The following is a 24,568-nucleotide window of genomic DNA, read 5'->3' as shown; positions in this document are numbered from 1 at the left end:
TCTCAGGAATGTTGTATTGATTTACCAGAGTGGGAAAATATTTACCACATTTACACTCACACACACATTAATATATATATAATTGTATATATTGTGTATATATATATATATATATATATATATATATATATATATATATATATATATATATATAGCAACTAGTATCATATGCTGCGTTGTGTGCTTGTGGAAGTACAGTAAGGCTGTAACATTAAGCAATAGTATTCTGGCTGAGAGTAATAGGTGTTACAGTCAGTCCATCCACGACTGGGGGTCTATCAAATTTTCTGGCTAATGAAAGATGAGCAGAAAACGGGTTTAGTGATTGCGCCACTCCCTCTTTCGCTGGTACTTGCACTTAAGAAAAGAAAGATTTATGGTGCTGATGTAGCTGAAAATTGGGAGAAAAGCTGACAGGGCAATGCAGTTGTGGGATTTCAGCTCCGGACGCTCGGCCCCGGTTTTAATGACCAGAACTGGGTTTGATTATAATACACAGAAGATCCATCCGGCTCTTTTGCTGAGGGGGAAATGTATCAAGAAATGTAATTGTTCCCAAGTCCCATTCCTCATTAACATAATCCATGTCTGCTAAAGAGAAATACTTATTTTCCTCTTAAATACAACGACTTGATTGGCATCAATGTAAATGCAGGGATTTGGTCAACAATAAATGCCCCTATCCTAAAGGGACTGGTTGCCTAAACGCATGTAGAGCGTGCTTTTGTTTGCCTAGATTTCCCCAAGGTCTCGTGTTGGAAGCTGAAAATGTTAACAAGGATTAGGAAACGACTACCAGGGATCCCGGCTGGCAGCCCATATGTTTGTATGATCAAATCCAAAGGCAAACTCATTTACATATCTACACAATTAACCCGTGACGGAGCAGCGCTTGTGGAACCGGCGTGAGATGCGGAAGACAGGCGAGAAGCGGGGAGCGGAGAATATGATACGCAGCGAAAGGAGAGCTAGCATCTGCGGTGCAATTCCTAATTACAACGCTGCTGTGAAAATACACTGGCCTATGGTACCGACGTCTAGAGCAATATTCCAATAAAGGAACAGCAGTGCTGGTCGGAGCAGCAATGTAGCTGCAAAGTCCCCACCACATATCCAGACTTTTACTGTATTATGCGGAATTTTCTACCTCATGGTGGGGTTACAATGCACCTTAATCATAGCTCGTTGCCGTAGGTCCATAACTTTAAGAAGATTTACAAGCTAACCCAACAGCGCGTGCTACTTACTATACCGAGAATACGCGTCAATCGAGGCTACATCCCGGGAAAATCTAAACACACCTATAGCACGAGTAACCTCATTTCATAGAAACAGGCAATGTATGTTTGATTTTCGGTTAATTCGAATGGCGATTATGTCACATATGAGTCATTTCTCCTCAATAACCCTCATGGCTTGAAAAGGAAATTGTCGGCTCTCTACACGTTCTCGTATGCTTGAGTATATTTTCGTTCCAAATTTGAGATTGGTTTTCATTTTTGCAGCGTGACAGAAAAATCGAATGGGGGGCCGAGTCATGTATCAGCACCAGAAACACATAATCTGCCCATGGGGGGCTCTTGCTTTGTTGTCTGCAACTGTAAAGCCCTCCCTATTTCTTTAATCGTACATTTTTTGTATTCCTTATGAAATTGTCACCATTGCCCTCTTGCATCTACATGGACCTCAATACTCAACACATTCTTCAAGTGAGCTTGTATTATCACAGCACAATTATTATTATTATTATTATTATCATCTTTTATTTATATAGCGCCAACAGTTTACGCAGAGCTTAATACATTACATAAATTCAAGGGGTCGGACAAGACGAGAATTGACAGACTAAGACAAACCGATACATTAGGTGGAGAGGGCCCGGCTCGCAAGCTTACAATCTTGAGGGAACATAATTCTCCGATGACGGTGTTCCCAGAAACTTAAACAAAAGACGCAAGATGTTTTCCAAGACGATATCTTTTGCCCGGGTTACAATGAAGTAAGCCAACGGCCTGAGTCAGCGTACCGGGGCTTTTTGTGATGTACCAAAGTTTAAGACTCAACTGCGTCGTGAAGACTCCGCTTATCGCGGTGACAAACTACATGCCGCTAATCACGGCTCTGCATTGTAATTGCGTAATGATAACTTTAGTGATGCATAATTTCTGTCTGTAAACCAATTTGCCATCCATATGCGAAGTTATTATTTTGATTTGTACTTGTATAGTTTTTTTTTTTTTTTACTGACTTACTCATTTCTTTATTATTTTTTTTTAATCATGATTTTTTCATTTTATTTTTCTTTTCACATTCAGTGTTACCATCAGAACACCCACACCCTGCGCATCCATGTGTGCTGGGCAGATGGAATTCTGGAAAAACAGACATTTAAAATGTATTTAAGAAGAACTGAAAATAAACAGTTGCTGGAAACGGAAGACCTGGGGGTGTGCATTGTAAGTGGGAACGGGGGGTCAGAACAAGAAGCTGGCAGGACACACCAAATATACATTGACAGCATTCTGATGCGTTGTCATGAATAAACATTATTTATGAAAAATGCTAACCAGGAACGGAATTTTTAAGGTAATGCTATGATTTTTTTATTACGGCTAGCAGAAGGGAGCGATCGGAAGTTAGAAATAACCAACAGCACATCAAGAGGCCACCATAGTGGGTTCTCTAGCATGGAGAGTGTCCTCCATTATCATTCTAAGAACTTATATTAGGCAAATAACTTTTGCTCACTAGTAGTCAAATAGGCTACATTTTTTCATCCAGGTAAGATGGACAAACCTGGTTCCAGGTAAGATTCACAAAGCCCGATGAACTTAGAAGAAAGGCAGGTTCTGGCATGCGGCAACCATTTTTTTTTAGTGTAGTATAATGCAGGGCTGGACTGGAGTGACTAAGTGGCCCTGGCACTTTAAGGCCAGTTGCCGCCAAATGCCATATGCGCAGCCACTTGTGGCGGTGTATAACCAGCCAGCAGCCACACACTGCAGGGGTATGGGGCTATCGGCCAGCGGCCTTTCTGAGCAATTTTCAGAGATGCCAGATGGCCAGTCCATGGAACGGAAAACATTTTTAGGGAAAAGCAAGAGAATTCCTAGCTAATAGCCAGATTGGCTAGTAGAGGGTTGGCGCCTATGAAGTATTAGTCTATGTACAATCCATAGGACTTCTCCATGATCAGGGTCACAACACATTGCCCATGTGTCTTGTAGCTACTAATTCTAGTTTTCATTTTGTTGGGGAGGAAAAAAACATTAATGGCACAAACAAATGTAATTGTAACATACAAAAGCCTGGAAATACACGTTGGCTTCTCCTCACCCAGTCTCATTTGCTGGTGGTGACATCAGACATGACATCACCAAAACAGAGAACACCAACATTACAACAAAAACACTGTACTACCAGCACTTTACTTCCATGTTTATCTCTTCAACCAATGAACAACATCACCTCCCAGAAACACGACACTAAAATACTGACAATACATTCCCAATAAAGAAGATGGCGTGAAAATAGAAGACCTAAAAATAAACAAAGTGTAATGAAACGGTTAAGCACACAAGCTCAGCTGGTGCATTGAAAGCCTTTGGAACAGCTTTCTCTGTAGACATTAGTACCACGTCCAACAGGTTGCAATGGCATGGGTGCCCCCCAAAACAAAGACACTTAACCTATTAACTGCTTGTCACATTTTGCTAACCCCACATATGGACAAAAGTATTGGGACACCCGACCTTTACACCCACAGGGACTTTTACGACATTGCATTCTAAATACATGGACATTGATATGTAGTTGGTCCCCCTTTGCAGCTATAACAGCTTCTTCTCTTTTGGGAAGGCTTTCCACAAGATCTCGGAGAGTTTCTGTGGGAATTTTTGCCCATGCGTCCAGTAGAGTATTTTTGAGGTCAGGCACTGATGTTGGAGGAGAAGGCCTGGCACGCAATCTCCGTTCCAGTTCATCCCAAAGGTGTTTGATGGGGTTGAGGTCAGGGTTCTGTGCGGCCGGTCAAGTTCTTCCGCACCAGACTCATCCAACCATGTCTTTATGGACCTTGCTTAGTGCAATTACCTGATACAGAAGTTGCAGCCATGCTACAAAAAATTGAACCCCTTTATCCATGAGCCAACATTTCTTGTCATTGATTGACAGCTTCAAGCAGCCAATCAGTGGTGGGAAAGTGCTCCTGTTGAAACCAATGGGAGGACTTTACACATGTGCACTGGGGCACCAAAGCTGGAGGTGAGTATGTCACATACATGGAAATGCATCTGCTGCAGGGCATTTAGTTGTGTGGGGGGGGCAGGGAAAAAGGCACAAATGCATTTGGAGGGGTCCATACATTTAAAAAACCAGACCACTAGAAAATGTAAAGCGACCACGCAGTTTTTTATATACATTAAAGGCCACATGATGGCTGGAGTGCACCTTTAACCTGTTAGATACCAGAGTTCTCAAGGAACCAAATTGCGCAACTGCAATGTGCGTCAGTCCAATGATCTCAAAGACCGGTTCCTCTGATCTGATGGAAGTCGCTCTTCATTGATCTCTAATAATGCATTAAAAAACGGTTGCCCCAAACTCCCTATGGGTATTGTTGTGTGTGCAGATGTCAGATAGGACTTGTGGATCCAGGAATTCCAATTAAACAGTGTATCCTCTATTATATATATATATATGTATATATATATCTATATATATACAGTATATAACCTTATGTGACTTTACATTAACATTTCCCAAGAACCGTCTCTCTGTGACAGTAATGCATATAGCGTGAGTTACATGTAACAATGTGGGAATCATACAGACGTCTTCTGACAATAAACGCGCAGACATACGACGCCGAGTAACTATTATCCCTGTAATAATCATTTCATGATATAATAGACCAAATAATTGGAAACGCGTGGTTATTACGGAAGGTTTGGATGCGCCCGCAATATATTACGTTTCACCTGCCTCTAGCACCGCCGGGGTTTAAAGAGTAGATTATTTATGATGTAGAGCCGTGGAGAAGTGGGATGCAGAAGTCTGATTCACTGGTCTGTGGAAAGAACAGAGACAAAGAATCATTAGGGCTCTCGCTGAGATGGTCTAATCCTCGATGACTGAATTCCGAAGAAAGCTTATTGAGTTCCTTATTAAATAAGGATCTAAAATGTTATTATGAGTAAATATATGGCTGCCGATACTTAACGCTAATTGTCGCAGCATCAGCCTTTACAAAACGAGGCTTTAGACGGCGATTCTGAAACCGAGTCGAATTGAGTGCGATTGTTAACCCTTTCCTTTTCTTGATGATCCATCACCATCGATAGCATCATCCGATTTGTCTGAATACGTGAAATCGGCTTCTGTAGCACGGCATCGGACCGTCCTTTTTTTAACATGCATCATGTGCCGTACCTTAAAGCTATTAACATACAGCATGTGCCCCCTACTGCTAAAATAAAAAATAGATCAAAGCCTCTAGCTTGAAACATACAGACGGAACAAGCAAACCGCAGCACTTCCAAAGCAAGACGCTGTGTACGGGAGCTGGCGTGTGCTTTCTGACACGGTTAACCTCTCGTGGCGTGGTCCCACTATTCAAAACGATGATATAAACAGTTCTTAGGGGGAATAAATGCATTACTATCTATCTACATGCACGCTATAGAGTCTTGTATGAATGCTAAAAATGATGTCTTTCTATGTAGGTCCTGAACTGAATAATACATTTGTATATCTTGCCGTAAGTTTGTATGGAAGAGAGGGAGAGACTGAGAGAGTGGTAGATTAATGGAACAGCCTCCCAGCAGGAGTGGTAGAGGTTAACACAGTAAGGGAATTTAAACACATGCACGGGATAGGTCAAGCTATCGTGGATCTAGGGCAGGATCAAGGACTGATTACGGTCAGAAAAGGGGCAGACTAGATGGGCCGAACGGGTCTTATCGCCATCAGATTTGGCGATAACTTTCAAGTTGGAAAATGTTTGCATATTAGTAAAGTCTTAAATGGCCAAATAAAATGTTCACTGTTTTGTAAGATTATCTGGTATTTTGGGGGTGGCAGTAAGGGGCGAGACATCTATTTACTTCTATATAACTGTTTTCATTTACATTTAAAAGGAACTTTTATGAACTATTATGCAGAATGGGTTGGAAAGAATAGATTTCTAAGCTAAATAATAATACATTTAGTCGTACATAACGTAGGATGCCTGTGGAACACAGACAGGCACCTTTCTTGCAGCGGGAGGCTCACTTCACCCTTTAAGTGCTGTACAGCTCCTGTGTGTGTGTAATATATATATATATAGATACAAATATACATATATTTATATATATATATATATATATATATATATATATATATATATATATATATATAAATATGTTTCAGCTGCTCTCATATGGAAAAACACTGTTTCCATACTGAGCACATAATAACATAACATAACATAATAACACAGCTCAGCACCGAACAGCTCCCATACCAACAATACAGCTTCTGTATTGGACAGCTCCCCTATAACTAACCCTTTCAGTCCCGAACAGCTCCGATGCTCAGCACTGAACAGCTCCCATATAACTAACCCTTTCATTACTGGACAGCTTCCGTATGAAGAATATGCTTTCAGTACTGGGCAGCTTCCTTTTAACTAACCCTTTCAGCACTGGATCACTAACACTGTGAGCAGTGGACAGCTACCTTATAACCAACCCCTTCAGTACTGGAAAGCTCGGATATAAAGAACACGTTTTCGGTGCTGCACCCTGCAACTGGCATTGCTGAGCAGCGGACAGCTCCTATTTCACTGCCGCATGGATCCCTCACTAGTAGCCGTTTCAGCACTGGACAGCTCCCGTGTTACGGATATAGCTTCAGTACTGCATGGATCCCGTGTAGAGAATATTGCACCGGACAGTAATATATATATAGTATATAGTCTCAGTACCGGGCAGCCCCTATATTGGCTATATGGTTTCAGAACCGCATGAATCCCATATTAATAACTGTTTCAGCGCTGGACAGCTTCCTTACAACTAAACACTCTTTCATCGTCGGACCGCTCCTGCAATCTAATGAATGCTCCATTGTTTCCTAGCGCAGATGGGGTGAAGGCCGGCTGTCGGTAAATCCTCCCCCGATCCCGGTAAACAGATACCGGCAGAGGCCGGCCACATCGAACTTCTTCAGCTCCTTACGATGGTAAGAAGGCATTGTCTCCAGACACCGGCAGCAAAGGCAAACACTACTCTATGGCATGGGCAATGACCGTGCTCCCGGACCACGCCCCCAAATATATTTTCTATACAGTCATTGGCTACTAGCGTGGGCAAAGCTCATTAATAATTTAGCAGCTTCTTGTGGTCTGTGGCTGAGAATGTTGAAGCTGTGGCAATGCTGATGAGGGACGGGAAGAGGAGGGAGGCAGAAGGAGCCACAGGGACTGAGCCAGCCAGGGCAACAGCGGAGAGCAGCGCACACTGGGGCTGCAAGCAGGCAAACTTGGGCTAGAAAGAGCAGCAGACACATCAGCAGAGCCTGGATCCGCTAAAATCATCCATCTGGGGGATTGAAATATATCCAGCGCAAGAGAGTCTTCAGAGCAAGGAGGACGATCGCACATAAGAAGGAAGAACTTGCTGGTTTCCAGACACAAGATCTGTGGACATACAACTCCAGCTTATCCTACAGAGAAGCCCCCCCGGGACACAGAGCAGCCAGCAGACACCTGGATACCTCATGTGCCCCAGGTTTAACATCACAGGAGACATGGAGCTCCAAAGAGACAGCGTTCATAGAGCTGTCCTCTAGGGATATTTGACTTATTTTCTGGATATGTGATGTAAAATACTGGTTAAAGGATCGGTTTCAAACAGTATTTATATATATTGTGCCCCAGGAGTAACTGGTTATGACTTAAGAGAGACACTAAGAAGACTCTGTGCAAAGGAGGAGACTCCAGAGATCAAAAGAATAACCTACACGGACTACTCACTGACTGATCCAAGGGGCAACCTATATTTAAAGATAGGTCTCAAGGGGCAACCAGTCCTCCTTACTGTTCTGCTCCAACAAGAGCAATTACATGAGATCTGCAAGCTGAAGCATTGACAAAAAGGGCTAAAGCCCACTGGAGCTGAAGAAGCCTTAGGGGCTGCACCGTGCCCAGGCAGAGACTGGAGACCAGGGATGGCTGCTGGTGTCCTGTGAGGATGGAACCTGGACAGTTCCTGGTTTGCTTGATACTTGTTATCACTGCAGGATTCCACCCAGCAGGGGCTGCTCAGAGAGGTACAGTAAACCCTATAGCATCAGGTGTCTGTGTGCTTCTGTAACATTGTTCGTGGTGTCTAATAATATATGACCTTTATCATAATATTATTGGACTGTCCCTGGTGGGCATTAAGGTCTTCTGAGTGTACATGAATGTCAGATGTGAAGGAGGCATGCCTATGGGTACCCCTCCTCACCTCACTCAGCTATGGAGAGCATAGGGTACTGAGGATGGCAAACTTAGGTAACTGTGTCCTTATACATAGGTGAAGTTTATATATGGAGGGTGCAACCACACCCTAGATTGCTCCTTATTTCTTCTATCAAAATTCTATAAATGCATCCATAAAACCTTTATGCAAAATGACCTTCATAACATACAGTCTAGTATATCATCTGTTGATATGAAATTGTGAAATTGTGCCTAAAGCAATTTATGATTGCATGCAAAAAAAAATGTGGGTATTATGAAACCAGCAGGGGTGGTAATCTTGTTAATTATATTAAGGGGTATTAAACAAATTATGTGAACATGAATTCAGATGAAGCTCAGGCTGTGGATTGCAAGCTTGGCTGATTCCGTTTTAGCAGGGAAAGCAGGCTAGTGAATGACTTGCATGCTATAGCCATGTTTTCAATGGCTGAATGTTTCTGTGGCTGTCTAGTTAATAACATTAATCTTACAAAACCCTGTACTATATGCGATAGAATATCCAGCAAACATCTCAAAGATGTCCTAATGGCCAACTCTGGATTTAGCCAATGGCATGTGGATGCACAAGCTCCCCTTCAAGCTGCTTTGGAAGTACATGTATATTTCCATATATATATACATGTGTCATACAGGATTGTGTATTTGTGCCTGTTAACTGTGTGTGTTTATCAGATGTGTGAATGGTGTGTAAACAAATAATTTCCAACTTAGTAGTGTGCACTGCAGCAAACCAATGTATATAACATATGAAATGCTCTTATAATGCACTGAATGATTTATATATATCCAGATGGGCTTGGTGTTGTGTGTGTGTATATATATATATATATATATATACATATACATACACATTTGTCCCCAGAACCCCCATGTATTTCCTCTGTGTTGTGTCATATAGGAGTTCTTAATGCAACAGTTAGCTCCAACAAACCCGCAAAGAATGAGCACAGCAATGAGAGAAAGGCTATGACAAGTCTATCATGCATAACATAAAACCGTTTAACGTGTGTGTCTCTAGCTGCCTTTGGCTCAGTGCTTTCTTGGATCGCTTGCTGGCTGCCGCACTTGCATGCCTTCTTAATAGTGATGGACCATTTGCTTTAGCTGGCTGTTTAACACCAAACCGTATGGGTCCCAGACCACCAGCGCTCATCATACCAGGTCCTCTGTACCTGTGTACTTCTTTTATGATGATATTTTTTGCTCAGCTGTCCCATGTTCTACCTAAATGCATTGTATAGAACTGCTTGTCCGGTTTACAGAGTATGAAATTGCAAAGCGGAATGAGTTGAACCCACTTTCTGCTCAGTACCTTGCAGTATAACTTTAAGACTATATCTTAAGACTAAGAAATGGTTGGAATGCAGATCTCTTATTTTCTAGTTACTTCCTTGGGGAAAAATGTTGGCTGGAGCAAAAAACAAAAAAACACTGTTGTAAAAAGGGTGTCTAAGTCAGGGCATTAAACTACATGTTATTCCCAGTAGGACGGGGTTAATTAATGAACGCATAAGAAGAGGTTCTGCATAATAAGGGGATGATGAGTATTTAATACAGAGAGTCACTGTTGGATGTGACTATTGAATCATTAGCTTTCTACTAGACGGCTTTCCCACTATTAAACGAAGAGTCCAGGACATACCGGTCGGGATACTGAATCATTCCACCCCCTAGCTGAGCCATTTGATGGTGACAGGCACTGGTTTCAATGTAAGAGTCACAGTCACAATCCCAGATATGTTGATAACAAGAATAAATATCTAATTCACACTGTCCTATGGGTGCCAATTAATGCCAATTAATGCAACTATAGTATTTTTTTTAGCCGCAATACCAGATTTTGCATTGAACGTTCTTAAGTCACCAACTTAAGTGCTTTAGCCCAGACTTACGGATTTAATACTGAACTATATGTACTAAAAAAGTATTCACAAGGTAGATCATTTTGTGAGAGTGTGTATTGCGTACTAAATCTTCTTATAAAGGTATGAGCTTTCAGCTATTTTTGAGACCGTCGCCTACTGCAAGCAGAAGATCTGCACGAACTGGAGGGGAGATTCTTATTATGTAAAAGCTGATAGTTTAACAGAACAATATATGTTATCCACAGGCAGGGGTGGCGTGTCTGCATGTGATGGATGCAAATATCCAAGATTTCATGGAGTCTAATTAAGAATATGTTTAAGAATTTAAATCAATGTCTGGCTCTGGGGAATAATTACTAAAACCGTGAATTGTGGATGAGTTGAGGTGAAACAAACCATTATATCTATCTACCAACCTCAGAATGCATTATGCAGGTCTACGTCAGTCCTTCCCTATGGAGAAATTTACAAGGTCGATCTTGTACAGTGAAGTCAGATAAAATGTTTAATTTGACTGCAACTTATATTTATTTTGGTTAGAGCCCCATAGTGCTCATAGGAAACGTAGGGCAATATTGACCATGAGTGGAGAAGACACTATGGACCTTTGGTCAATGCCTCTATACACAAGTTCAATAGTCCAATATTCCTGCCAGTAAAACCATACATTACAAGTATATCTATTATCAGGAGAACTGGTAAATCAGTCAATAACTTGGAATTTCGTTAATTGTATTTTAAGGTATGGGTTATTGGTAGGAGGTGATGAAGACACGTTGGGACCCATGTCTTGAAGGTACCATGTGCTGTGATAGAAAGCCGTTTCTGGGCAAATTATGGGGTTTTTTTTTCGTTTTAAATCTACAGCAACATATATTCTAAAAATGTCATCTACATGGTAATTTTTTGTACGTGTAACATAGCCCATGGATTATTGCACTACACGATGCATAATTCAGCTTCACCAACAAGACATGTGCATAACCGATTAAACTGTAACCACACAGAAAGTTAAATTATTTACAATACAAGAAAAATGTTGATATCTAAGTTTAAATCACCCATTACAGGGCAAGCAGCGCTTAGAATTCTAGTCGCTTTTGTATCAAAATGCTAGATAAACCCAACTTCTTGCATATAACATCTCTAAACAGCCCTTCTTCGGGACTTTAACTTTGCACACACCCAAAAACGAAAATCAGTTGTTTTTTTCCCTAGAATTGTTTTTATCGATTTCTATGTCATTGCATGATAGCCATTTTATAACTTTCTTGGGTTTTACGGGACTGCATGCCTAGCCTTGTATACGACAAAATAAAAAATACTAATAAACCACAGGAAAGAAATATCATAAGCAACAAAAAAAACTCCCGTCAAATAGTTCTGTAAAGTCACTCACGCTAACGCGCTCGCACGCCATGATGATTTCGGGTTTTGAGATAAAAAAACAAGGCAATTTCAATTTCTTTAACTGTGTTAACCCTTCACTTATTCACTTCCTTCACTTATTAATTTTTTAACTCAAATGTCCCTATCTCTAACATTATATAGTATTACATAACGGTATGTGTGTGTATGTAGATATATATATATCTTCTATAATCTTTACATTTATTTATATAATATATATATATATCTTCTCTATGTAGAAATATCTTATCTTTTTACCCACTGTATTTAACTGTATTTTTGTGTAGTACATATTTTTCACTTGTGGTATTGTTTAGCGTATTTTAAAGTACTTTGTATATCTCATAAACAGATTAAAAAAAAAAATTAAAAAAAAATCAGTATTTCTTACGCTCACCATGCTATAAACGTAGGCTGTGAAGATTTCTAAATAAATTCATGTGACGGTTGCTGTGGCTGTTCATTAACCTGGTGAAAGTGCAGCGCGTTAGTGTACATTTCTGCAATAGATGAAAAAAAGTGTCTAAATTCCGGTAAACGCACATAAATTATTTTTTTTAATCAGAAGTACAGAATTACTGCTTGCCGGCGAATTATTTGCATGGTAATATATTGTCACATTTACAGCTATAGCGTGTACTCGAGATGCGTATAATGCGAATGGATGAGTGTTAACCTTTAAGGCCACGTTCTGGAAACAAGAGTGATAAAACATGGACGTTATCGGTTGCTGTAGATACAAGTGAATGTTTTAACCCCCAAATAAGTGTAGCACGGCAATCATTCATTATAAGTGACGCGCTGCCGTCAACTAATTACCCTTTCAGTGAATTCACCCCTTTAAAAAAACAAACATAAGACCCGCTTGCATGTGTAGCCCCCCCGCCATCGCCTGCTCCCTGCATTGTCTTTCCAGGAATGACTCTTGCTTCTTCTCCCTTGACATCGGAATATGAAATGTAACTGAGTGCCCATAGCTAAATGATAGTAGTGAGTGGCCTGTTTTATCTGAGAGAGAAGGTGTTCAGCCCTCTGCGTGCGCGTGTGTTTGTGTTTGTTATGTATTGGTTTGTAAAGCTCGGGTTCAATGCTAGACATATTGGCAATGACTGAATTGTGATAGTGTTGTGTGGTATGACGCTTAGAACAAAGAGCCGAGTCTGCTCTTCAGAACGACCTCTCTGTCTCTGATCCTTTTGGTTTTAACCACAATATGAAAAAGATGTTGAAAGCAGCAATGCTTGGATGACCTTACATACTCTTACTAGACGGAACAAGCAGTGCGCTCCAAAAAAATAAAGAACAAAAATCAAACAACAATTTAAATTATATATATATATAGATATATAAAATATATAACAATCTATATGTATATATAGACACGCATAGAAAAGCAGAACTTGAAAGCAGATGAGAACCATTATGTCCCTCTAGTTGGCCCATTTTTTCTGATGTGGAGACCTTAAACAGTCGTTGGTCTTGATTCAGGACAGCTTTATGTCTATCTCATGCACGCTTAACTTCCCATCACTGGATAAGCCTCTGCTACTTCTGATGGGAGGCTGTTCCACCTATCCACCCCCCTTTTTGTAAAATAAAAACCGATATCAGATACACTTCAATGGAACGATCAACGTAAATTATAGAAGTGGCTTTTTGGAGATGAAGAGAGGTTTTAAGTGGGTTACGAGGAGCAATTAATAATAATTAATATTAAGAACGATTATTGCAGTGAGGTCTGTGTTTTTTAAAAAAAATAAATAAAAAAGGATCATACATGCATGTAATTAAATGAAAGAAAACATACAGCAGTCACAAAAGGATACATTAATATTGGGGTGTAATGAGTATAACACAGCACAATGTGTTTATGATTATAATGTAATTGATGGATAAGCAAGACTGATTGACCTTCTTCATTCCATGCGGCCACATAGGCACCACGCTGGAAGCAGGACAAAATAATGTGCCTGACACAGTTAAAAAGTAACAAGGACACTAGAATCAGCCATGGTTTAATACATTGCATTTTATTTATGGAAGTCATCACCCCGTATTTCTTTGAATGTTCTCCCGTTTTAGTAACAAAGCACTCCCTTTTGCCATGACAACTGGTGGCCACACATCATGGCCTCTTAGATTTGACATTTTCCTTCTTTTAAAAAGGTCTCCTTCACTTTGTACATCGCCTAGTGCAAATCGGAGCACCTCTACCATTCTCTCTCACTTCCAAAACGGATATTCCCCGAGAACACCTTTCTGTCACACCATACGGAAACTGGAAACAGTCTGCAGTTACATGTCATTAATTGCACTTAATAATTAAACCAGAAAAAACTGTTTTTTTTACAATATTACTATATGAACCCGGTTCTTCACAGAGCCCAAGGCACAAGTCATGAGAATGATAAATAGGGATGGCTTTGGGTAAAAAATAATAGGTACGCTACTGATTAGAGCGATCTCACAAAGCCTAAGGGAAGTTAGAAGTGGTGTCACAGTACGTTGTGAAGGAGGTGAGAGTTGGTACCTCCTGGACCGGAGGGCATGTAACGCCAAGTTACTAACACATTCACAGGGGTTTCATTCACTAAAGGGAGTGTTGATGGGAAAGTTTGGAGGACGGTTGTGTTTCACCTCCATGCATCATCTCTTACATGGGGTAGATGCTTCTGTAACACGGCCACATGTGTTGGGTTACTGGGGCAGCTGCAAGTGAGGACATCTGAAGGTCCCCTATCACAGAAATGTGGGGCAAGGAAACCATGAATCAGAAGTGTTAATGTAAAGCTTTACACTGTATATTTCTTCCTGAATGGTAATATATAGTGGAGACATGAAACAGCTATGCAAGAACATGAAAAAGATTATGATTGTTTGGAAAGAGCATTTTGGCTTTATGGAAGGCCCACCACCAGGAGAAGAAGAAGAAGAAGAGGCTAATATAGCGAGGGAATGTATGCACGGATATGGCTATGCTGAATGTTACACAAGGCCAAAGACTGATTAGGGTCTGAGTCTTTACATCTGGAAAAATGGGCAGACTAGATGGGCCGAATGGTTAATATCTACCGTCCTATTCTATGTGTCAAAACTAAAAAAAAACAACTTAGTTGTACTAAGCTTAAAAATCCCCCCAAACTTTCACAATCCAGTTTGATCCGGCTCTGCCCAACACAAAAGTAATGGGAATGAAATGTTTAATGGGGAAAAGGGCTAATGAGTCTTACTAAGTAAACTGGAAAGAGTACGCAGAAATGTATCTAATGCCGAGCTGTGATTCCGTTTAAGGCAATCAATGAGAGTAGTTGTGTTTTCACATTAGGTTTGAAAGAGCAGTGATATCACAACTGTTAATATAAATATCAGCGCAACCTAAACATAGATACGAGCCCCAAGACAATAACATGTTTGGAGCTTTCACAAGTGGTAACTATCATAAGTGTTAAAATAACATGGTTTAAAGGTGCTGTTCCACTTATACAAAAAAACATTAATTGAACTCCCTAGAATGTTAAGCAAATAAACCTTGGCAGATCCATCATTTACTATTTCGTTTTATGGTTTAACTTTTAAGAAGCACCTTTTCCAGTTTCTATAGCACAGAAACATAGAATTTGATCGCACATAAGAACCGTTCGGCCCATCCAGTCTAGCTATCTTTTTCCCGCTTTAAAGACTTGAACCATAATGAGTCCCTGGTCTCCTCGCTATCCTAGACCTTTTTTTACCACCTCTGTTGGAAGCATGCTCCACTTATCTACTACCAGCTCATAGCAATTATATGTAAAAATAGGAACAATCTTCCAAAGTGGCATGTCCAATGGAATATGTGTACTATGCTCAGGTTCTAAAATGCCCTATAGCACTTGTTTTTGTCAAATAACGACCAATCAATACGACAATTTAGTTTTATAGACTTTTCTCAGGTATCCTTATCCTTTAATCTCGCATGAAGCTGGGAATATAAAATGTCCCCTGGATTGTGACACATGCTTAATGCAAAGCTCCTTTAGCAACAGTTTGACAATATGGGAATAAATAATAGCGTTTCCAGTGTGGCCACAAAGGACACATATTATTATCAAAGTACGAAAATTGTCGAGCCCTGAATGTCCTTGAAATGACCTTCAGTAAAGATTGATGCCTTGAAAGCAGACATTCCAGTTTCCATATTCTATTCAACTGGAATCTAGTGAAATAACTGAGTTATACATCGGGGCGATACGACATGCTGTATCCTATGCAAAATTGCGTAATAATAGATGGCCCATTTTTAAAATCCCAAATGTGTACTAATTAGTGATATTCATCCAGTTACATCGCTAATAGTGAATTTGAGATCTGTAACGTAGGTCTATGAAGCCTCCTCGTCGATTTTATACGTCCAAATCCTTTGTATAATATATATACAATATATGTATAATGTATAAGATATCAGATCTTCTCTCGACACTTTCCATATGGCGTTTTAAAGCTGTGTTTCATTTAAGTATATTTTATGTTTGTTTTTTTTTGTTTTTCTAAATCCATAATCATAAAACACACACAAGGTATTACTTCGACGAGTCCCTGTTACTTAGATTGCATTCACAACATTGCCTTTTTTTTTAAGTGGCACTAGTGCATAAAAGAACTTTAAAACAGCAATATAATTTGTAAACAGTCGTAAACAATTTGCAAATGTGCTACATCTAAACTAGGTTCCTTTAAATCAGCAGCCCTTTCCCCACTAGAGATTTACAGATACATTTGTATTACAATAAATCCATAATCATGAGACATCTCTCTATGCCGTCTTATTCACAAAAAAAAAGATTAAGACTCTGCTATTTTCATTTTATTTAGTTATTTTTTTAAAGTATAGTTTTATTTATTTTTATTCAGTTTTTTTATATCACACATAAAAAAAGCAAGTTTTTATTGCACAGATCACTCCGTTGAACTTTCCGGCGCTGTTTTTGCTTCTTTTGTATTTTTTTTTTAGTGTCTGGCCTTTTGGTGAAGTTGTTGTGGACAGGAGTTTTGGACGCTTTTGGCTATCTCAGGACTATCTCTGTATTCTGCCAGACGCTTTCGGCCAGGTCTTGGTTCTGAGTAGGTTATCCCTTAGCTCTTGGATCTTGGCTAAGTCACCGGAGTATTCTGGCCTTGGCCGACAGGTCTGACACCCTGGGGTGTTACTGCTCAATGGGCCATTTACAAGGTAGCCCTCTGATGTCCCCAACCAGCCCACTTACACTGTGAAGGTTGTGCCGAGAAGGCACAGCTCTAATACGCTGCATTAAAAAATGCTGCGTACCTTTAAGACACGCCGGCATATGACAGCCATCCTATAGTGAAGATGGCACCCTTGGAGGGGGCAGCTGAGGGCCCGAGTCGTGCCTTGGGCAGCCCTAAAGGTAAATATGCCACTGCCCCAAGTCCTGAGGGGGCATAGGACTGTTACAGGTTGAAGACCAAAACTCTCAGGGTCTTCTTAGTCGGCTGAGACCAAGGTTCCATCTATAGACTTTGTAGAGATTGTTTCAAGGATGAAAGCCTTTACATCATTAATGACATCATAGCGATGTAACAATGGATACAGAATTCTTAAAGATGGGTTGCTGCAGAATACAGTCGTTACTTTTTTCTTTTTTTTGCTTACTTAAACCCCGGCCTCGTCTATATAACAATTCCAGTCATGTTCAGCACAGCCACGACCTGAAAACATACAGTATTTCAAGGTTTTGCATCACTGTCATACATGTCATCCCAAAAGGCTTAGCTGATGCAAAATTCCCTCTACCTTGTAGGTAACAAGAGCTGTGCGGTAAATTGCAAACCTTTGCATTCCTGACCTTTCTCTACTTAAAAGGTTAAGAGAACACAGAGTATAGAAAAACACTAATAAAAGAAGCTTTAACCCTTGCAGTGCGATGAGGTTTGCACTTCCATTCGCGCAGAAGACATTATACAATTATTATTATTTCTATTACTATTATTGTTTTTATTATTATTATTATTATTAAAGACTCATTTGTGCTGCTCAACATCTGCTTTTTACTCACGGCTGCTTTTTACTCACAGCTCATAGAACTGAGGACAAAACCTACCAGTATGAATGTTTTTTTTTTAACACGAGGAGGGCTTTGGTTTTTGGAAGCTTTTGGTTTCCTCGCTTATTTTAGAGATAGGTGCAGAAATTGCTCCCGGATCATTGTGTCATTAACCTCATTAACATGCTGTTACTATGCTCAACAGCTGTGCATCTGCTAATTGTAAAAAAAGGGAACAACTGCAAAAATAGAGCTGACACAGGGGAGACTTTTTTGGCTTTCGACCTATTGGCAGCCAGCGGTATTAACACAGTCGCTCTGAATGTAGAGCAGTGAATTAACCCTTTTATGGCTGCACGACGCCGTATCAAACGGTATTGAGGTCTTTTGTGTGAGCTGTGGAACGACAATAAGCAAATTGGGTAAAGATGGTACCATAAAAGGCTGCATGAATTGCGTTAGATTGCAAGCTTTTGAGACTACTTAGGTTTCATCTATAGGCATACTACACTAAGTGAATACCTAGTATGTGAATAAACATATGCAATACTCATACAATGTTTGTGGTGTAGATATACGTAGCTCTTGTCTCTGTGGGTATGTATAGTGTATATAGCTGGCATTCTGAGACTAATTTTCTGGGGTACACGGAGCCTTCCCTTGCGGGATGCGGCCAGGACTGCACACTGATGTCGGTGGGCGGTCCCCCTGACATCGGTGGGTGGTCCCCCTGACATCGGTGGCCGGTCCCCCTGACATCGGTGGGCGGTCCCGCTGACGGCAGCGGGAAACACCCCCATCTAAAGGAAAAATAGGCGGGGAGCAGGGCGTGTCAAGACCCCACTCCCGCGACACGGAGGATTCAGGTCTTGACCCGGAGAACCGGAGAAGCAGCGCTCACCCAGGTATGGGTATGTTTAGTGTACGTAGCTGGCGCTCTAAGAGCTAAGCCTTATGACTCCCCAGTTTGCCGAAGAAGGGACCTCAGAGTCGTTGAAAGCTATACCTTACCCTATAAACTAAAAGGGATCATCCTTATACTGTCTTTTCTAGGACTAATACGGCAGCATCCGTTTGTTTATGCCAAGAGCCAATAATATATAAATCCTGCTTATTCATAGTATGAAAGCATTCACTCACCAATCTGTAGAAATGTATTTTACTGCCTGGGATATTTATAGAAACAGACAATTTTATTACCCGTCTGGCCATAATACCATCACTGGATCTAGTATATATATAATAGATGCCCTACAGTTTTGGACGCTTAGAAATCCCGTGTTATGTTTACATGTAAGTACCCATTGTACATCGCTACGGAATTTGATGGCGCTATATAGAACAATAAATAATAAAAAAGTATATCATGAGAAATCTACCTGTCTGAGTTTGTAACAGATTACGGTTCACTAGCATCAGACCCCCTACAGGTAACGAAACAGGTTATATCAAGGGAGCGATGTCTTATGTTATTAATCATTGGCTTTCAACTGCATGGATAATTTGAGCCATAAAGGAGTAATCGATCAATATTGTATACAGGTTCAATTGAAGCAAATTAAAAACAACGTTTTATTGGGAATCTTCCAAGACTGGCAAAGAGTCAGCAAATGAGACAGGACTGAAGAAAATGAAAGTTGACATGGTGTGCCGTGTACCATATGAAAATGTAATTAACAAGCCCAAGAGTAGTCAGGGCATACAGGTAATGAAGGGGTCCCTCCCATATCATCCATGCTATACAATGCTGTTATAGAAGGCAAAGAGCTTACAATTTAATATTACAGGTCCTTTTGTCACAGAGCCACAACGTATTATGGATGTAAGCAACAAGTAGCTCTTAAAGTGTTGATGATCTACAACTCCCATGAACACACAACCATATAATGTAAGAGACATGAAGAGGTACATAGAGACGGTGTATCACAGTAGCAATATGATTAGAAGCGTATTGATTAAGGCATTGCGCCGTGTATGGATTTATATAAGTTGTTGTGATTTATATGGTAAAAAAATATCAATTGAAAAAGTGACGTTCTATGTGCATGGACGCTACGATCGTTACTGCATCGTACGTTGGCTACCAGCTACTCAGTGGAGTGCTAGGAACTTCTGGCTTAGAAGACAAGCCCAATGAAATAGCCAGAAACTCATCGGGAAAAAAAGGTATATATTAAACTATTACAAAATGTAAAGTTAAATAATAATGCTTGAAAAGGATCTGGTAATGGTGTATATCCCACCTACTCTCAACACCATGGTGGCCAGAAGAACTCTTTAGAGCATATAGAAAGTAAAATATGCCTGGTACTTCAAATCTGTGCATTGTCTTGCCTTCCCCGCTAGTCCTCTCCAGTACCCAATATTTAGTTGAGATCATCTCACTGACTCATAAACATTTGCATCATGATCATATAAATTTCAAGAATCTTGCAGTAGGGAAAATCCAAACCTTAAAAGTCTTAGAAAATGAGGATGCCCCCTCTTTCATTACCAGATGCAGAACCCGTTCCCTGAAACGCTGCAATCCTGCACAAGTCGTATCAAAATGCAAATACACCGAGGAAATGTCGGGGTTGATAAATCCTCCTGGCAAAAATGATATCGGGGAAGTTGTACTGTACCATCTGGTGCCATCGCAATGTATCACTGCTACACACAGATACCCTGGCAACACTCATTCATCATAACAGAGACTCAAAACTCTCCAAACCTATGGAGGGATCGACACCCAGTCGCTGGCTTCTTTAAGCCAAATAGCTAAATTCATGTGACTTTCTTATTTTAATGCTCTGCGGGTTGTCACATTTTAGCATCACATTAACATTCCCACAGACTGTGTCTGGTGCTTGGAAAATTGTCTGTCTACCACTTTGAAACGGAGACAGCTTGAAGCACTCCAATGCAATGCCACGTGGACAGTCCTCTGATTGTCACAAGGGCAATCAAACCACGGCAGATTATTTCAGACAAGGAACACGATTCATATCTCCAAACCACATTAAAGGTACGGTGAACAGACTTCTCTCTAAAATTAGGGACTCCCTGACGTTAATAGAGTCCCCGTAATATTTCTTTCCATTAGTGCTCCTGGTAACGTGGCATATGGCCTTCCAAATTATAGAATATTTGAGTCATAATGCAGAATATTATCCTACAGCTAACAGGCATATTAAGCCTGCTGAGCATGTGTGTATATATATGTGAGCTTTAAAAATTAGGCGACACTGGAGCTCTCTAAAATATTAACCATTTAGTGACCTATCACACAGATTCTGCTGTATTGACTTCCGTATGGCGGCAACCACGTGGTTTTAAGAACGATACTCGTGAAAAACATGAATTGTCACCTGAATTTAAGCAGGGATCCAAATGTTATGTATGTATCCAGAGGGAATGATAGCAATTGACATGTGAAGGGATCATTAAATCAGAGTTGAATTTGAAGGATTATGTGACCTGGAGAAACTGTCCAACTCTAGCTGAAAGGTTAGATGCATTCTTGAAAACATCGAAAGATTTATCGTTGAGGTTTTTTTTTTGGCTGACTCTGATTAAACCGCAAATTGTGCAGAAGGAATAAACGAAAATAATGAAAATATATTTATCTAAGCTCGGATGGCTAGATTGGTTACCATCTTGCACGGTAACAAAAGTGCGGACCTTCACCTGGTTCACGTACCGTTGGGTTAGTATCGGACTGGTTAGTGGCACGGTGTAGCCGTGTGGCTTTGGCCAATAAAGCACTAAAAACCTTACAAACAAAAACTTTATATGTCACACAAGAAAGATCGAAGAGACATATGTGCCTGCCAAGAGGCACTGTCATTAAACAGAGATTGATTTCCTTGATCTAGTTAATGGTGGATTTACCAGTGCTTACAGCCATAGTCATTACGTTAGCTGAATGAGCTTGAAGTCAGTTGGGCCTGACACTGCTGATAATCCTCTAACATCTCATTACACAGAAATGAGTTCAATTTCAGCATCAAATTGCAGCACAAACAGGGAGACGGAGTCTGTGATATGTTCAGTCAGTGTACAGACAAGATGGGAATTGGTCTGCTTGAGAAGATCAGGTCTGTCTGCTTGAGGAGCTCAGGACTGTCTCCTAGACTCCGTGCCGAATTGAAGACCAGCGGACGTGCCTCCCATGGACTATTCTGTGTGCAGCGCAATTAAGACAGTCACTGACTAATATGTGCTCCTTTAATTAAATCATGGTTTGCATGTTTCTAACCCAATGCCAGCCACTATGATTTTGGGTTGGCCTTTGTTTGCGCTTGAATTTATGTTTTATTTGGACCTACAGGAGCAGCTTTGGAAATAAGACTTTAAGGCACTACTGATTGCAGCAAGATGCGCCACGACTTGACTCCTAGGCAGCCATACCGCTTGTGTAAATTATTAAAGTTAAATAATCCCCTGTACAATTTGAAGGGACCATGTCAACATTTTTTTTTCCATGACACCTACTGTAAAACCCAAAATCTGATACGTGTTTGTGGTTTCCTTTTATTTCTTAGATAGCGGGAAACTGTGCATCAAACTCAAACGCGCAATCACACAATGTTGATATTTAAACCTTTTAAATGTGTTTTATATATATATATATATAATCGATGCCCTCTATCTTGCTTTTTCTCTCTTTATATATATATATATATATATATATATATTATTTGTGTATATATTTTATACATATACAGTATATATATATATATATATATACAGTATATATATATATATATATATATATATATATATATATATATACACATCCCTTACACAGGGCAGTACTTTGTATGAGCTGGTCAGCTACATGTAAAATGCTCTGCTGAACTTGCAAATAAGCAGAACACATATTGTTTAATACCCTATAGAATTTTCTATTATGTTTTTTTTACATTTATTGGAAAGACATTCAGTTTCTGGCGCTGTTCTATACATACGATAGTGGTAATTTCAGACGGGGAAGGGAAAGTAAAGTTATTAATGAATTACTATCATTCCTGTGTGTATTTTATGAACCTCCTGCTCAGCAGAACTCACTAAACAGGCACCTGTTACATGGCTATTTAAAATACACTCAATCTGTTAGCGTTTTGGCAGAGTGTGCGTTCCAGCAAAAAAAAAAAAAAAAAAAAAGAAGAAAGAATGAAATAAATAAAGCATTATTTCTTTCTTTCGCTCTCAGTGTTCAAATGTGCCCTGGAGGCACATTACAGACACATTATGGTGCATTATCCACAGATAATCCACGCTACAGACTTAGATCAATAAATTGAAGGTCCCTTTGGCAGTGAAAGGGTTCAAAGATGGGACAGGATCTCTGTCTGCTTATGAAGTGTTACCAATTAGCAACTGAACAGCTCAATTAATATTCCATCCATTAGTATTTTTGTTTGAAAGATTCTCCGTGGATGACGCCAAGCATTCTGGTTTCTCGGGCCTTTGCCCAAAGTGCAGCGTGTAATCTCGTATAAAGAAGACACAGACTTGAAGTTCACTTGGTCCTTGCTTGGTCCTTCATGAGGCTGAAAATAGGTGTTTTGAACTATATATATATATATTAGTATATCTGAAGTCCACTTCATTAATAATAAACAAAAGCTACCCAAAAAAGCTTAAATACAATCAAATTAATGCATAAATATATAAATATATCCCCGAAAATGCACTTGTAGGATATTAATGAATCATGTGAGTGCCTACCATTCGCAATCGCATTTATGGATTCATATAGCAAAAAACTATTAACATTCTACTAAAGAATATATTAAAATCAAATATTGATGCTCTAAGCCCCATAAAACACCTTGCCCTATGGGCTGCTGGTATCATGGCTGGTTTTGGGGCCTTTTGGGGGAGCCTTTGATCTCTTTTTGGTTGAACTTGGCTCTGAACACAAATGGCCTCACAAACTAAAAAGATAAAAGTTTTGTTAGCTGTGCCAAAGACATTATTTACCTTGCTTCAAGACCTTAACCTACAAAGCTTTTCATAGTGGTTCCCCTACCTACATCTCCTCGCTCATCTCTGGTCCCACCATTCATCTAATGATTTTCGCGTGTCCTTTGCTCTAATGCATGCATGTTCTCATGCATGTAGACAAGTCTTCTCAAGGGTCCCTTTCTTTTGAAATCCTACCCCCTTCTTATCCCCTTGTCTCAAGTCCTTCAGAAATCCTGTATGAGCCACTTCTTCAGAGAATCCTATCTACTTACAGGTTAACCCCCCACTTCCATCCCAAACATCTGCACTTTTAACTCTCATTTAATATACCCCCAACTCCTTCTAGATTGTAAGCTTATTTGAGCCAGGCTCTCCCTACCAACATTTCTCAAGGTGGACATTTACCAGAGTGTGCGGTGGAAAATGATGTTCTATGGACCTTTGCAAACCTCTCACAATGCTGTGATGTACGATGGTGGCATATAAACCAATACATATTAAAACCATAAGATATTTTGTGTATATATATATATATATATATATATATATAATGTGTGTGATTCGTACACAAATGTTGTTTGGTACCAGAGTGCCAATACACTACATTTGTGTTGTTCGATGCAGTAATATTATTCCTATGGAACTTGCTACATCTGCACTTTAATGATATTTCTGTTCTTGCTGTTTGATTTAGTGAGCAATATAGCATACTAGATTTGTTTTATTACCATAATGGAAGCGATATAATAACTTTTATAAGCTCTAAAAGGTGTTTGGTTGTGTAAGCAATAAGA

The 24,568-nt window shown here is 39.9% G+C and overlaps 1 protein-coding gene across 2 annotated transcripts in view; it reads left to right on the top strand.

The window, feature by feature from the left end:
* Positions 1-7,992: 7,992 nt before the first annotated feature.
* UNC5D (unc-5 netrin receptor D) overlaps positions 7,993-24,568 on the top strand; it is a 254,033-nt gene continuing 237,457 nt past the window's right edge. For both annotated transcript variants that reach the window (XM_053465189.1, XM_053465190.1), the window contains exon 1: positions 7,993-8,310. In XM_053465189.1, the coding sequence (XP_053321164.1) occupies positions 8,232-8,310 (79 nt within the window). In that variant the 5' untranslated portion in view covers positions 7,993-8,231. The remainder of the gene's footprint in view (positions 8,311-24,568) is intronic.

The sequence above is a fragment of the Spea bombifrons genome, chromosome 4, assembly GCF_027358695.1.
Source record: "Spea bombifrons isolate aSpeBom1 chromosome 4, aSpeBom1.2.pri, whole genome shotgun sequence".
Lineage (NCBI taxonomy): Eukaryota > Metazoa > Chordata > Amphibia > Anura > Pelobatidae > Spea > Spea bombifrons.
Note: the sequence above shows the minus strand (reverse complement) of the source record. Positions and strands in the feature narration are given on the sequence as shown.